The sequence below is a fragment of the Mustela erminea genome, chromosome 5 (assembly GCF_009829155.1).
Source record: "Mustela erminea isolate mMusErm1 chromosome 5, mMusErm1.Pri, whole genome shotgun sequence".
Classification (NCBI taxonomy): Eukaryota; Metazoa; Chordata; class Mammalia; order Carnivora; family Mustelidae; genus Mustela; species Mustela erminea.
The window spans coordinates 21,635,886-21,651,177 of NC_045618.1; the positions used below are offsets into that span (position 1 = coordinate 21,635,886).

Sequence of the window (15,292 nt, forward strand, 5' to 3'; positions counted from 1 at the left end):
TCCTACATCAGTTTGTAGGCAGATAATAGCGATTTCAGTGAAAAAGCAGGTGAGCGTTGGTGGCCATGGGACTCTCCCTCCCCCGGTTCCCTCCCCCGCGGGACGGGTGCTCTGAGGAAGGAACACAGTGTGTGCGGTTTTACACCAAAGCGGGATCAAAGGGAACGGTTAGGCGGCCCTGGGTCTTCACCACAGGTGCCGTTCTTGCCCCCCAAACCCTGTCGCGGGTCCCCGGCATGGGCATGCCTCCCCCGCTTTGTGTTGGTGGGAGGGCTGCCGCCCAGCACCTGCCACAGCTCCAGCCTGGTGGAAAGACTAGATGAAGACGAGCAGCTGTCTGATTGAAGTGGCGGGAGACAGGGGAGGCGGGGATGTAATTACCTGAGCTGGAATGGGACCAAGCCGCAGGGGCCCACCTCACCTTCCCGGGCCTCCCCCAGAGCTCATTATTTGCAAGCAGGTCCCCAGAGCCATACTGAAATAACACAAGGATGCAGAAATTGCTTTTGGAGATCGCACACGGGCACACGCGTGCGGTGTTCATGACATTCAGGCGTGTGGCCTGTGTGGGGCCCTTGTCCTGTAAAAGGAGCAGTGGAACAGATGTGGTCACCCGGGGTGGGAGCCGAGCGTGCGAGCAGAGGATGGGCAGGTGACATCAGGGCCGCAGAGCAGAGATGACCCATCCCCCACCAGCAGAGGAGGTCTGGTCTTCCCAGAACACCACCGCCCACCCAGTACTCCCCAAGGCCTTTCTGGGCAGAATGATCCGTTCAAGAAGAGATCTGCAGGAGCATGACGACTTCCAAACATAATGCAGTCTTCACGGCCATTCCCTCCACCAGGACTGGACAGTGTGCCTGGAGCCATGGGGCCCACGTTCAACCAAGCACACAGCCTAAGTGGACCTGGGCTCTGAGCTAGAGCTCAGGCGGGGCAGGCAGCCGTGGGAGCAACCTCTGGCTTCCATCTGCAGAAGGCAAAAGGGAAGGGAGCTGATGCAAAGTCTGGGGGAGTCTAGGGGCTCACAGAGGTCAGGATTGTTTCTTAAAAGTCCACCCTGTATGCAGGCTGTGCATGACGGGTCTCACGATGTCTGTCCCCCAGGGCTTTATTCTTCCTGCTGGGGAAGCGAGGAGGAGAGCAGTTGGGAGGGAGCAGTTAGAAGCGAGGCCAGGGGCTGTCCTACCTCCTACAGTGACTCTGGAGGACCCTGTGTGGCCTTGATCGTTTCCCAACAGGGCCCCCGGAAGTGGAAGGTGAGTGGGCTCAGGGTGGCTGGTGCCTGCTCCCGGCTGGGCTCTCGGGAAGAGCTGGGCACTTGGCTTTCAGAAGGTCAGAGAGACGGGCTCTGGCCTTGGCAGTGATCCTTTGACCTTGGCATCCTCACAGCCTGACTCCATAAATTTAGAGGAGAAAAGCAGAAATGCACGTACATGTCTTCTAGAAGATGAGCTCTGAAGTCAGCCTCGGTTTCTGGGGCCTGTTGCAATGTCCCATCTGATGCCTCATTTCTCGCCGTAGCTTACAAGTGTGGATCAGCAGGTGACCGAGTCCAGCCCCGGGGACCCAGATGCCACCGCTGGCTTCAGCACACAAGGTAATTTTAACCTTTTTCAGCATTTATTTTTCAAAGCATGTCCCCTTTCCTCAACCTCCTATTTCTGTCTCCTTCCTGCTCCTGCCCTCCCTCCATTGCTTACTTGTTAAGGGGTTGGAAGTTGCTACAGGCTTTGCTGTTTAGGACCATGTATGTTCTCCAAAGCTCACCCCCCCCCCCCCACTTAGCCACATGCAGTAATAAGTAAGTCAGTACACCTGGGGGCCTCATGCTCTCTCTGGGGGGACTTGCCCCTCCCCCAGCACTTTCTCCTCCACGTGAGGGATATGGGTTTGAAGAGCAGCTTGACTTGATCTGGGACAGACCCTTTCTGGGGCTAAAACCTCTTGTCTACAGGGATCCTCCATCAGGAGGGAGCCAGGCCTGGGCCCCTGGGCCCACTGGCTTTGGCGGGAGAGGCTGGGGGAAGGATGCTGGAAGTGGTATCCTAGCGGACATTGAAGGAAAAATGCAGAAGGTCATCTCTCAGATGTGAGGTGGGAGCCGCTGTCTGGAACCAGAGGCAGGGAGGTCGTCTGAGGTGTCAGGAAAGCAGACAACCCCGGGTTGCACAGGGAGCAAATGGGCAGGGTCTGGGCCCTTGGGTGGGCTCAGATGGATGGGTTTATTCAGAGATGGAAGTCTATTTCCCCATTCCAGCCACTCCCCAAAATGCAAATTCTGGAGGAAAGCATGGTAGGGAAGGCCAAGCAGCCTAGTGGTTCCCAGAGCCCAGAGCAGGTGGAAATGGACAGAAGAGTCAGGAACTTATCCGGGCGGGGCCTTCCTCGCTGCCCAGGAGCTGAACAGTTAACTGGGCTCCACTGGGAAGCTCAGGGCTGCCTCCAACACTGACTTCCGGCCCAGGGGCCAGACCTGGAAGTTGGCAGGATTACATGGAGAACGGACAGACATACTCATGGGACAGCAGGCCAAGCTGGTTTCACTTTAGAAAAGATGCCTCCTGCCGAGTAGTTTCTGGGTGGGGTGAGGTTGCGGTCCATGTCATTTTTTTGGCCTATGTATATCCAGCTGCTCCAGATCATTTGTTGCCTGGGTACCTTTGTCAAAAGTCAGCCCGGCAGAATGCGTGGGGGTATTTCCGGGCCCTGTATTCTGTTCCCTTCATCTGTGCATCAGTCCGTCTGCTCTGATGACTGGGCGCTCTGCGGGAAGTGTTCCCATTGGGAGCCACACCTCCACTCTGCTCCGCTTTGTCAGGATTGTTCCAGGTCCTAGTCTAGGGCCTGTGTGTTTCCATATCCCTTTTATAACCCACTTGTCTGTGTCCTCAAAAAATGCGACCTGGGAATTGAGCAGGAATGGCATTAAGCCCACAGAGCAACTGGGGTAGAATTGCTATGTTTGCAAATCTGAGCCTTCTTGTCTGTCTCCCCATGGATTTGGGTCTTCTTTGACTTGGGTTTCTGCACACTCATTGTTAGTACACGTGACCAATGGCAGTACAGACGTCATTCATTCTTGTGTGTTCATATGGTCTCCTGTAACCTTGCTGGACTCACGTAAGAGCTCTAGAATTTTGGGGGTGCAGGTGCCTGGAAGGGGGTAGATGCTGGAATTGTTTTTCACTTACTTAAATAAAAGAATAATGAGGACATGGAGGCTGGCAAGGCCAGAGGGAAGTTGTTTCATCCAACCCTGATGGGCAGCTTGCAAATCAACCCACTCCTTTTGGCAAAGTGTCTTGATAAAGAGCCATAAAAATGTTTATGCCATTAGATGTGGTGATCACACTTCTGCAACCACCCTAGGGGAATAATGCAAAAAAAAAAAAAAAGAAAAAAAGAAAGAAAGAAAAAAGAAAAGAGAACCATACCCATAAAAATCACTTGCATTTTTCATAAGAGTAAAAACTTATAGGGATAATGATGTCCATTGATAAGAGTCAAGGAAAATATGATACATACACTAAATATATCATTTTACATTAATTAGGAAAAATGCTTGCGATCCGTTAGGTGAAAAGCTGGAAGCTGGGACGAGTGGTACTCTGTAAACAGGCTAACCACAGAGCTGGTGAGCGGGGACAAGAATGTCTTGACCTATGAGCTTTCCTGGTCATGTTACCCTAATTCTGTGTTTCTGTTAAGGCCAACTGTTTGGAACTAAGTCACATTTCCCTCTCTGACTCTGTTTCCCTGAAGAACTCAGCCATTGGATTCTCACTGACATTAAGAAAATCAGGATCAAGGATATGCTTATGTCCAGTCTCATCAAATATTACATACTAAAATTGCACGGGGTTTTGTTTATCAGTTATACCAAAATAAAGCTGTAAAAAAGAGAGAAAACGGAGATCAAGAGGAATCAGCAGGGATGCACACGATTCAGAATATTTCTAGTATGCTGCTTTGTGATTTAATACAGTTAATAATGCCGCTTGCTGGTTTGAGGTCTTCCAAAGATACAGAGAAGTGGATACATTCATGGATACATTCAGCTTTGAGTGGTTGTCCAACCAGTCCCTTAGAATCAGTTCCTATGAGTGAACTTGCGGGGTCCAAGGTAATAGGTATTTTAGGTTTTGGTGTGTTGGCCACATGACGTTCTGGAAGGGTTTTACTGCTAGTGTCCCTACCCACGAAAGCTGTTTATGACACCCCAAGACGTCATCTTTCCTGATGATCCTTATCACCCCTGGAGGTGACCATACACACACAAGATGGGGTGTGAGCACCTTCTTACATGTTTGTTACCTACTTATCGGTCAGTTTGGGGTCCACTTTTTTTTTAGTGTTTTATGGGTTATTTTTTTAAATAAATTTTTCAGAAAAATATTTGTTAAATAGGGACATTTTCTCCCTTTTGCTATTCATTGCAGGGACACCTTTCCAGTTTGTGCTTGGCTTCCTCCCTGTTAATGATGCCTTTTGCCATACAATTTTTATAATTTTTTTAAACGATTTTTCTTATTGTCAGATTTATCAAGCTTTTCCTTTGTGGTATCTATCATGTTTACAAAGTCTTTATTCACTCCGAGGTTTTAGATTTATTCTCCAGTATTTTCTACCACTATTCTTCTAGTATCTTCAAAAAGAAAATGGTTGGGAAAAAAGAAACAGAAAAAGATTTGGGCTCCTGGCTGGCTTAGTCGGTTGGATGTCGGGCTCTTGATTTCAGCTCAGTTCATGATCTCAGGGTCGGGAGATCGAGCCCTGAGTTGGGCTGTGCCCTGGGCATGGAACCTGCCTAAGATTCTCTCTCTCCCTCTCCCTTTGCCCCTCCCCATGCCTCTTCCATCTCTAGAAAAAATACAAAATAGAAAGATTAATTGTCCTGAAGATTTTTTTTTTTTTTTTGCTAGGATTTGAGAGTTTCAGTTCATCCTTCTGTTTTTCCAGATGGACTACTAATTGTCTCAAAGCATCTATGGAGAGGGCAAGGGTAGACAACAGAGGGCTGGTGAAGCCAGAGTGCTCTAGAATGGGGCTGCTTCCAACCAGCTCCACCACCCTGTGGCCTCGTGACCCTCTCCCTCCGAGGCCTCTCAGCCGTGTTTCCTGAGTGGTAGCCTGGGAGAGCCGTAAGGATTAAGTGGGAGGTCACCAGGAAACCCAAGCTTGCAGATAGGAGGGCCCTGGAAACAAAGAGGCCTCCCCTAAGACCCAGGGAAAGGAATGGAAGGGTCAGACCCCAAAGCTTTCCCCCCCTCCGGAGTTGTTCAGGCTGCTCTGACTCTTACAAAGGGTCCCCCGAGTGGGCCGTTCACCTCAAAAATCTGCGAAGCCTGATGAGTGAGGAGCCTCACGGAAGGCAGATCTGATGTTGTCTGCTAATGGGATAAAAGAGCAGAGGGAGTACTGCTTCTCGAGCCTTAATAATGTGCACACAGGCCCACTGAGATCTTGTTAAGACAGATTCTGATGCAGTTCCAGCAAGTGGCTGGTCTTGGAGTGGTGAAGGGCTGAGCCCCACTTGACCAGTATCACGGGAATAGAGAGTGGGTTGCACACTTGGTTTGGGGGGAGCATCAGAAGCCCCTGGGGGCTTGTTCAAACCCCAATAGCTGGGCCCATCCCTGAGTTTCTGATGCAGTGGGTCTGAACGTGGGCACGTTCCCAGGCAGTGCTGCCGCTGCTTCGAGAACCAGGCAGGTCTCCCCAGGCAGCTTCCTGCCTCTGCCAGACCAGGGCCAGGCTTGCACTCCGGGCCCTGGGCCGTACCCTCTGTGTGCAGCAGGCATGTTCTCAGGCCCAGGAGGACCGCCTAGGATGCCGTGCCTCCCCTTCAAGGCCAGCCTCTTTCTGCATGGACTGTGTGCTTCGAGCATCCTGTGGCCTCCCCCCTCCGGGACTTCAGACCACCCCCCGCGAAGCCATGCCCTGGATGGGAGCTGGGGCTGGTTTCTGACTTTAGTCTCTGGTGGTATGTGAAGAATGTAAGTGTCCTGCATCCCACACCCCTTCTGGGGTCATTTTTGGGAGATTGTCTGGTGCCCCCCCCAAACTTTCCCACACCATAAAGCACTTGTAAACCTGCTCTGTGTTTCCACGCCTTTGGAATTACAGGTTTGACTAGACTGGGCAGTGAAGGGCCGACGGCGCTGGCCTCCTGGGAGGGCTGCAGGAGGCTGAGACCTTTGCTCTCCAACAGGAGTGTGGGCGGGCACAGGGTCCGTCCTGGGTGGCGCGGCGGTGGCTCAGCACCGGTGCTAACACTGTCCCTTGCCTTGCAGAGCCTGCAGATAGCTCGAGCCTCCTGGCATCCGAGAGTGCCACGGCACCGGGCCTGAGCCCCGAAGGCCCTGGGGGTGCCTCGCAGCCCCTGCCACCTGGCCTCGAGCCCCCAGAGGGCCCTGACCAGGGCACAAGGGCGGCGCCAGGTCCTGGGCGTGTGGCCCGCTCTACCAGCGACCCCACTTCGTGCTCATCTGTTGTGACAGGTATGGCTAGTCCAGTCCCCTGGGTCCCCAGCATGTGCCCTGCTCTGCCCTGGACACTGCAGACCTCAGTGAACTGAGAGTCAAGGCCAGGCCTTGGGACCTGTGCTCAGGGGCCACTTTGGGAAAGTGGCCTTAATGCCCGAGAGCCCTAGGGAGGGGCAGACAGTCAGGGGGCCCTGCTGAGCACCGACCAGGCTTTCTATTTTCTGGCTGGGGAGTAAGGGGAGGAGGGAGGGAAGGTGTGGGGTGATGAGAGCCCCTCCTGGGGTCAGCTAGCCCCTGACATTAGCTTGGCAGTTACACACCAGCTCTGGGGCCTAGGTGGGGACTCAGGTCGGGCAGGTGACCACAGGCTGTATCCACCCATCGGCCTTGGTGGCTCTCTACCCAGGACTAGTGTGGGCTCCAACTTGTGGGAAGTGCCAGTGCCTGCTCGTTGCCTGCTGGGACCCAGGGGCAGGGCTGTTTACCAAGGGTAAGGCAAGGCTCTGCCTCAGGGGCAGCAGTGGGTTGGTGGGGCCTCCCAACTGGAGCCGCCCCAGGCAGACACAGGGTGTTTCCAATAGCACGTCATAGGCCCCTTGGCAGCACTCTCTGTGTGGCCTGGAGCTTGGGTCCAAACTGCCCCCACATGACCTTGAAGAGGCGGCGCCCTCCCTGGGCTCTCTGACCTGGCATCAGAGTTTGTGGCCCCGTAGCCCAGGATTTGCATTTCACACCAACCTCCCAGGGGCCCTAAGTAAACCCTGAAGCTGGAGAACCCACACTTCCTCCCACAGTGCCACAGTGCTTGCCTTGAGCGGGAGTGGTGGGGAGGGGTGAAGTTGGCGGCAGTGTCGTTGCAGGTAAAGTGTGACTTAGGGCTACAGGGCCCGCTGGGTGTCTGGACTCAGTGGTCTTGTCTGGCTGAACCTCAAATAGACAGGATCTGTGCCGCAGGAGAACTGTATCCCCAGAAGGAACCATAAACCCGCCAAGGTCATTGGCTACAAGGGGCCTCCTGGTGGAAATGCCAGATTTGCCCCTGCAGGCTCCTTGGCCCACATCCTCTGTCTCGCTGCCCTCCCCTCCCACATCCGGCTGCCAGCTCACTAGGCAGGACTCCATCAGACCCCCACCTCCCCCATGCATATGCGAGACTCAGCCCTTCTCTCCTCCCCGTGAGGGCTGTTATCCATTCACGTCTGGAGCATGATCCCATGCACGTGTGGCCCCTGATGGCTTCCTCTGGCCTGTCCCCGCTGCAGGGAAATCTGGGCTCTGCCAACCATGACATTTGGGGGGTGGGGATGAGGAGAAGTGGTGGTTTGATTACAAGTTGTCGCGGGGCCTTCTCCGTGTCCCCACACCAGCCCCTTGGCGCAGCCTCTCCTCAGCTGGCAAAGCAGTTACTGTCCCGCAGGTGAAAAGCACGTGTGTCCGTGAGTCCTGCATCAAAAAGATAGTTCTCCGCCACAAGAGAGGGAGGCTCCCGTCCTCAGGAGCTCTCCTTTTTCCCCGCCACTTGTTAACTGAATTCTTTTTCTGATCAAGGCACTGCCTCTTCACACACCCCGTCCTGCAGCCAGGACCTGGAAGCAGGACTGTCCAGGGCTGCTCCGGGGACCGGTGAGACACTCCTTTTCTGAAGCACTTTGACACCTGCTGCGAGATGGGGGGAGAGGGGGCGGGGCGGGACTCCCGGTGCTTGGCTGCCTTTGTCCAAGACCTGGCCTCACAGTGTCGGCCAGAAGCACAGGCTCTTGGGTGCTGAAGGCTTTGAAAGAACGGCCTTGCCTCCCCTGCTATCTCCGGAGATGTGTTAGAAGCTACAGCGGCTGTACCAGGCCCGTGGCTGCTGGCTTCACCGCATTTGTGAGATGCTCTTTGGAGGGGGGATGTGCCTCATGTGTGAGGTCTTTACAGCGCCTCATGCCTCATGGTCAGGCTTGCCCCTCCACCACCGAAAATATGGCAGCCCACTCAGAACATGTTTCTTCTGTGTGACTTGGAACATGCTGTGGGCAGGTCAGGCCTTAACCTGGTCCTTGGGGTGACGATCCCAGGAGACCGCCTAGGGCTGGCTTTCTCTGCAGGCACCGTCAGACCATGGCTTGACCCTTGGGTTATCCAGAGCAGCCGTGGGCCCTGTTGGGAGCTAGTGCTGTTGCCCCTGGCCTTGGCTGGGTGGGTACTGGGAGCAGGGTCTGCATGCTCTGAGCTCTGGTGCCATTGAGAGGTGGCAACTGTCACCCCTTGACTTGGTGGCAGTGTGATGTTCTCACTGCCCCTCTGTCACCTCCAGCTCTGGTCTTCAGGCAGATCCTCTCTAGATGCCATCAGACCCACAAGGGCAAAGGTCATTGAGCCAAAGAAGGCTGAGAAGGGCCAGCCCCCGTGAGCGCAGGAATTCTAGCAGAGAGACAAAGCCGAGGGGGACCCCTACCTGCACCGGTCCCTCTCTCCCCTCCTGCTTCGCATCTTGCCCCCCCCACAGCCCCTCAGCTCCAGGGAGCTGTGGCCCCCCTAGGTTAACCCCAGCTCAACTCAGGGCTGAGAGGGGCCACAGTGGGGATGAAGAGACACGGGAAATGGGGACGTGCCCAGCGCACCAGCCCAGGGATGTGGAAATTCCAGCCGAAAGCATGTCCCAAGCAGGCTCACATTTGCTTTGTCAAGAACTCATTTAACAGCTGCCTTTTGTTTTGGTTGTTTTCAGATATTATCTTTTCCCTTGATTTCTAGTTTCCCGAGCTCACTCTGTCACGGCCGCCTGTGCAGGGCAGCACCCGTTCTCGCCCCCTGGGCCCCGGGACACCTGGAAAACCGACCCACGGGGAAAGCCAGAGGCCTTACAGACGGTCTTCAAAGAGCGGCCACATTCTTTAGTGGACAGCAAGGCCCACGCAGACGCCAGGGTTTTGGTGGCTAAGTTTTTGGAACACTCGAACTGTGCCCTCCCTCCCGAAGTGCAGCATGTGGTGGGCACCCTGGGCCCGGTGGTCCCCGCTGAGGAGGCCCACATGGAGGAGGCCGTGGTCAGTGCCGGCGTTCTGGACCAGGTGTGACCAGCCCACGGGTCCTGACAGGGCCACGGAGGAGCCTGGACTCACCATCCTGGCTGGAGGTCACTGTGCTCTGTGGAGAGGGGCCTGTGGCCCAGGAGAATCTTGGGGTGGCCCAGGCGGGGAACTACTGTCCCTCTCTTCAGGAGGATCTGGTCCGTCATTGTCTTGGGGAGGACCCTTCCTACCTGTTCCACTAATACCGAAAAATGACTCTCGTGGCCACCGTGAACTCTTTGGTTTTATCAGACATGGAGCACCTAAGCAGCGTTCTGAGAACCCAGCGACGGGGACACCAGAGACTCTAAGTGTCTTCAGAGTCAGGGCCGTCACAAAGCAAGACTCTGCCCACCTCTGAGTCAGCTGAGTGTTGAGCAGGTAGAGGGTATCAAGTAAAATGAGACCATTTTCTTCTATGGTGTGTGTCAGTAATCTACCTTTGTCATATGCTGACTGAAAGAAAATGGGTAATTCTGACACGGATGACAGCCGGGGGGAGCCCAGCTCTACCGCCCACAGGAGGCAGGGCTGTCGTGTGTGCGAATCACAATAGGGGACCTCCGTGTGGCCTGGCCATCTCCGGGACGCAAGCTGGTGTGGCAGGGAGCTTTGCTGGACACCCCACCCCGCCTGGGGTCACCAGTCTCCCGGACCTCCCCTCTCCACCCTCCTTCCCTGGGACACCTTCCCCGCTGTCTCTCGGGCTGTCTCCTGTCTCCTCCTCTGCAGACACTGCTGGTGAGCCCCTTTGGAGATTATCCCTGTGTCTGCTCTCCCCAAGATGGCCTGGACGAGTGGAGGTCTGAGGGAAGAGGCCTGGACCCTGGGACCTGTGCACCTCCTCAGAAAGCGGGTCGCTGCCAACCCAGAGCATTCTCTTCCCAGCCAGCTGGGCAGCTGGGCAGCTGGGCACCTGTGCGGGAAGATGCAGGCTATAAATCATTTCTTTCCAGACAACACCCACTGCGTTGGGTATGTGGAAGGGGGCAAGCCCAGACCCTCTGCAGTGGCAGCTTGGGCATTTTGCCTTTCTTGGTTCCCCTCTTCACCCTCCCCCTCCATGTTCTGGCAACATTAAACAGCAGCTACTTCCCACCACGGCCCTGGAGCAGCACTGTCCTCGAGAACTTTCTGCAGCTGTGGGAATGCCTGTCCCTGCACCATCCACAACAGCGGCCACCAGCACCCATGCCGTGGCCCTGCCACGAACAAGGCAGCCCACAAACCATAGTTCTCAACCGAGAGCCCAACGGCCTGGCATGGGGAGCACAAGGGGAAGATTTGGTGGCTGCCCACTATATTGCTTGGCATCCGGCCATCGAGGGGCTGCGTGCTGCCCTTCCCTCTGCTCTGTGCCCCACCTGTAGTGTTGGGGACGCGTCTGTGTGGTTGGAGGCTGGGCAGGGGCTGGCAGGGAGGCTCTGCGGTCCAGACGCCGACAGTCCAGGGAGCCTGCAGGGACGGTTTGCTTTCGACACGTTGCTTCAGTAATGTTCTTGGTCGTTGCCTCCCTCACGTCCGGGTGACGTGAGACAGCCGGAAGAATCCTCCTCGGGCCTTCTGATGCCAAAAGGAACCCTTCCACCGGCGAACCCCAGAGGTGAATTATGAGCACTTTATTCACGACAAAATGGAGAATCTCTCCTCTCGTTTTTCTCAGCCGAGGGCTTTTGAAGTCCCCCCCCCAGAGCGGATCCCTTCACAGGTCCAGTTAGTTGTGGTTTTCCCAAGTAGCCTCCCCTGCGCTCATCGGCACAGCATTTGTGGCTTCTGAATCCAGGCATTTTCTGTGTCTCTGGGCTGGGGCTTGACCATCAGTCCTTTCATTGTATGGGTGGCCAGGGCAAGTGGCCACTGGGAGCCCACCCTGGCAGCCTGTGTCCTTTGTTTCTCCTCCCTGCAATGGGACAGTGTTTCTTTGGCCATCGTGGGCACCTCCGGCAGCCTGAGCCTCCACGTGGGTACCTCCGGGAGCTCTGGCCAAAGCCCAGAGTCCCGGATGTTCTCAAGGGCCCTGTCCTTCCTGCACCCTTCCACGCTCAGTTGCATATTTGCTCTCAGAACAACTCCAACTTGCAGTTGAGGAGATCGTACCCAGTTTTATACCACTGAGCTAAAACCTTCTGCCCATCTGCTCAGGGCCACAGGCGGCCCATGTGAGCTCCAGCAGGGCCCAAGATCCTGGCTTCCCTGAAAGGTCCCAGGAAGAGGGAAGCACCAGTTAGAACCCCTAGGAACAAGCAAGCTCTAGTACCTGGGACCCTGCTGTGCTCAACGGAGCTCAGCAGCAAATACCCCAAGTCCAGACCATATGGGCGCATGACCAAAGGAAAGCGGGTTCCCCTTGCCGGTGCACTGCCTCCCCCCTCTCCTCCTGATAAAGCATCAGCAGGCTAGGGCAGAGCCCCACAGGCTGCACCAGGAAGCTAAGGCACGGGTCCCCCTCCTGCAGGGACCCCCCACCTGCAGATGTCTGGGTCCTGGACACTCTGCCGGACTTTTCCCACAACCCAGATGGGGTCAACTGGTGTGGGAGCCAGAGCCTGTCCAGACACTGCCATTTGCCTGTGGGCGGGGGGGATGTGGCAAAAGAACGCTGAGGTGGGTGAGCTCTGGACCCCATCTCATGGCCAACAGGCGGGGGACTCATCCTTCACAAGAACCTAAGCTCTCCTTCAGCTGGTGACAACAATGCCAACTGAATGCTTGTAACAAACCATGTCACAGAAAGCTTCTTTCCAATGGACGTGTTTCCCACCCCCGCCCCTCAGCTCTATTGATTCACAGATGCTGCTATTAGGCAGAATTTATAGGAAATTGTTTTCAAGCCACAGGAGACCTGTTTGTACAACTGGAAGGTTGTATTTATTTAATGTACCTCAAGGTGTTTTCATAATGATCCGTGTTTTAATAAATACTATTTCTGGCCTCTGTGTCTCCGGGTCTAATTGGGACAGAGAGGCAGAGAGCCCATGTGCCTCTGAAGACCAGGAGCTCGAGCAGCCGGTGGGGAGCGTGAGGCCCCCGCGGCCACCCAAGCGTGTCTCCCAGCATCCTTCCAGAAAAGGGCAGGTCCTGGGGGCTGAGAGGTGGAGGGCAGGTGCCCGCCTGTGCTGGCCCACAGCTGTGCCTCCCCGCATGCGACATCCGTCGGAGGCTTCCCAGAAGGATGCAGGCCACCGGCTCCAAGGACTCTTTCATTTGGATTTTTTAAGTGAATCATTTGGTGGGACTCCCACCTCCACCCCAACCACTGCATCATTTGCTAGCCACAGCTTTCGTCTCCGGAGCCTATTCCCCTGCCTTGTCTTGGCCAAGGCAGGGGCATACCCCTTGGCTCTCCTAAGTGGGGGGACCCTTTCCCTCCAGCTATTATTCACGTGACATTCCCTCTCATCACCCAAGGGCGAGGGCAAGGGCGAAGGCCCTGGTCAATAGCTCATAGTGCAGAGAGCAGATGACTTGCGGGAGGACCTGCGGTGGGTCCTACCAGGCCAAGCTCCCCAGACCAATGTGGGCGGTGCGGGGAGAACCCCAGCCCTGGCCTTCTGATCAAAGCCCGTGTTCACCCCTGCCTCCCTCCGGCAGGTGACAGGCCACAAAGTACCCTCCAGGTCAGCAGATGCCACTAGGATGGATAGTCCCACTTTGTTTCATAGATTCACACACATACAACTCACCTCTCCAGGAATCATCGAGTTTTAAACTAGGAGAATGACAAGGCTCCTTCTCTTCCTTAGGCAGTTAGCAGCCTGTCTCCTCCCTGGTGATGGGGGGCTGGCGGGGGGTGGGGGAGGCTGACACCGGGTGCCTGGAACACCCACCCCCACACCTCCCCAGAAAGAGCCCCCCTCCCCCGCCGCTGCAACCCCAGACCTGGAGGGGATGCCATCAGCAATCAGGGCACCATCCCAGAGGCACTGTGTGAGGTGCCTAGCTGAGGGGAAGTCCGGCATCCGCTCCTGCATTAACAAACCAGCCACGCAAACCGCTTTGGTCATGACTTGAGCTTTATTAGTGATATTAGCGAGTCTTCCTAGGGTCGGCTGCATGCAACACACAGGTCACTCCTTGAATACAGTAATCCTAAAGCTTTAGTTACTGCATGGTAAGGCTTCTTAAGTCACAGTGTATTCTCCGAGGCCGGGGCCAAAAAAAGAGACTTCCAGACAAAAGGACGTCGGTTAACAATGACCTCTAATGAACCGAACTAGACTACGTTTCACTTTATCTACACGCGCTAATACTGCTCGCGGTGACGCCTGGCAGGCCCAGGGATCTGCGCCGGCTGCCGGCCGCCCTGGGAGTGGCAGAGTCGTCCAGAGAGGGTTTTGGCTTTTGGGGGTCGGGGAGCTGGCGTGTGGATGCGTGTGTGTAGACAGAGATCGGAAACTGAGGGCCTCTGCGGTGTCCCTTGTCCCTGGGGGGACGAGCCAGCAGCCCCCGCCCCGTGAGGGGGGCTGGAGGGAGAGGAGAGGTGGCTGGCGGGGGGCGGGTGCCCTCTCAAGTCCACAGAGCCTCGGGGGAGGACAGGAGCAGCGGCTGCGATGGCGGGTCATCCGAAAACCCTCAGGTCCGAAGATCGGCTTCTCAAAGTAAAGGTCAACACCGTGACATTGTCTAAATAAATATGGAGTTTCGATGTTGTAGCCATCATCTTTTATTGAACTCAGGAACGTCTCCCCTCTGGTTCAATACAATCACATGTTCCCGGACCTCACTTACAACTCACACCCCGGGAGCCGGGCTGCAGCAGGGCGCCCTCCCCCGAAGCACCCCAGGGCCCCCCGGAGGAGGGGGGCAGGAGGGGACGACCGCTGCCCCCCAGAGCTCGCTGTCCTCGCGGGGCTCCCTTCACGTCCGCTCTCCACGGCTTCAGGGAGGGAAGACATACTCCACACCACACACAGCTACAAAGAAACACCCTTGTCCGCTGGTCGCAACGAGAAAACAGGTCAGAATGGGCAAAACACGTGACTCTTGTACAGAGATTGCTTCCTGTGACTCTCCTTTGATGAAGACAAACCCCTTTTTGTCCAAAAAAAAAAAAAAAAAAAAAAAAAAAGTGGGTGGTGAGGGCAGGCCCTTCAGAGGAGCCAGTGTCCTTGGATGGGCTGTGGGGGTCAGGGGTCAGGTCCCGGGTCCAGCCTTTCCGGCTCCTCTGAAGCCAGGCGGGCTGGGCGGAGCAGGCTGGGTGGGCCTAGATGTACAGCGGGGTCTCCTGGCCCGTGAGGAGCCTGAACATGGCGGCCGGCATGGTCTTCATGTGGATCTGTCAATGAGAGACAGGGGCTGAACCGGCTGGCCCACACTGGCCTCCCCCCGACCCCTGATGCCATCCACAGAAACCAAACACTGGGGCAACCAGCTCACTTCGGGACCCCCTGAGGCTTTTCTGCGCTAAGTACCAGCTTGCCGAGTAAAGGAGGAATGAGCATCTCCACGGAGATTCAGAAAGCGTGTCCTGACACAGCGGACTCCGAGCTGGCCTCCCCAGCTGGGTCTCCAGGGTGTCTGACCCACGTTAATAAAGGGCTAGTTTTTTCCCTCAGCTGAAGCTGACAGGTGAGGAGCAAAAAAGCGGACTTTTAACTGCGACTATGGTTTGCCCACTCAGCCAGGGGTGCCCAGGCCTCTGAAGAGCTTCCAGGGAAGCCTGGAAACATGAGTGTTCTGGGGTCGGAGAACTTGCTCACTGAGGGCCAGCAGCCTCGCTCTTGCCTTATCCTTCCAGGGTCAGTTAGC

The 15,292-nt window shown here is 55.8% G+C and overlaps 2 protein-coding genes across 8 annotated transcripts in view; one reads left to right on the forward strand and one right to left on the reverse strand.

Moving 5' to 3' along the window:
• The window catches only part of FAM189A1 (family with sequence similarity 189 member A1), a 480,984-nt gene extending 468,514 nt beyond the window's left edge, over nucleotides 1-12,470 (forward strand). For 2 of the 3 annotated variants that reach the window (XM_032342237.1, XM_032342238.1), the window contains 4 exons: nucleotides 1,525-1,600; nucleotides 6,297-6,503; nucleotides 8,037-8,111; nucleotides 9,228-12,470. In XM_032342237.1, the coding sequence (XP_032198128.1) occupies nucleotides 1,525-1,600; nucleotides 6,297-6,503; nucleotides 8,037-8,111; nucleotides 9,228-9,550 (681 nt within the window). In that variant the 3' untranslated portion in view covers nucleotides 9,551-12,470. Of the gene's footprint in view, nucleotides 1-1,524; nucleotides 1,601-6,296; nucleotides 6,504-8,036; nucleotides 8,112-9,201 lie in introns of all 3 variants that reach the window. The other variant, XM_032342239.1, reaches the window with a different exon arrangement.
• A 1,074-nt stretch (nucleotides 12,471-13,544) lies between these two features.
• Nucleotides 13,545-15,292, reverse strand: part of APBA2 (amyloid beta precursor protein binding family A member 2) — a 243,712-nt gene continuing 241,964 nt past the window's right edge. For all 5 annotated transcript variants that reach the window (XM_032342243.1, XM_032342242.1, XM_032342245.1 and 2 more), the window contains one exon: nucleotides 13,545-14,819. In XM_032342243.1, the coding sequence (XP_032198134.1) occupies nucleotides 14,748-14,819 (72 nt within the window). In that variant the 3' untranslated portion in view covers nucleotides 13,545-14,747. The remainder of the gene's footprint in view (nucleotides 14,820-15,292) is intronic.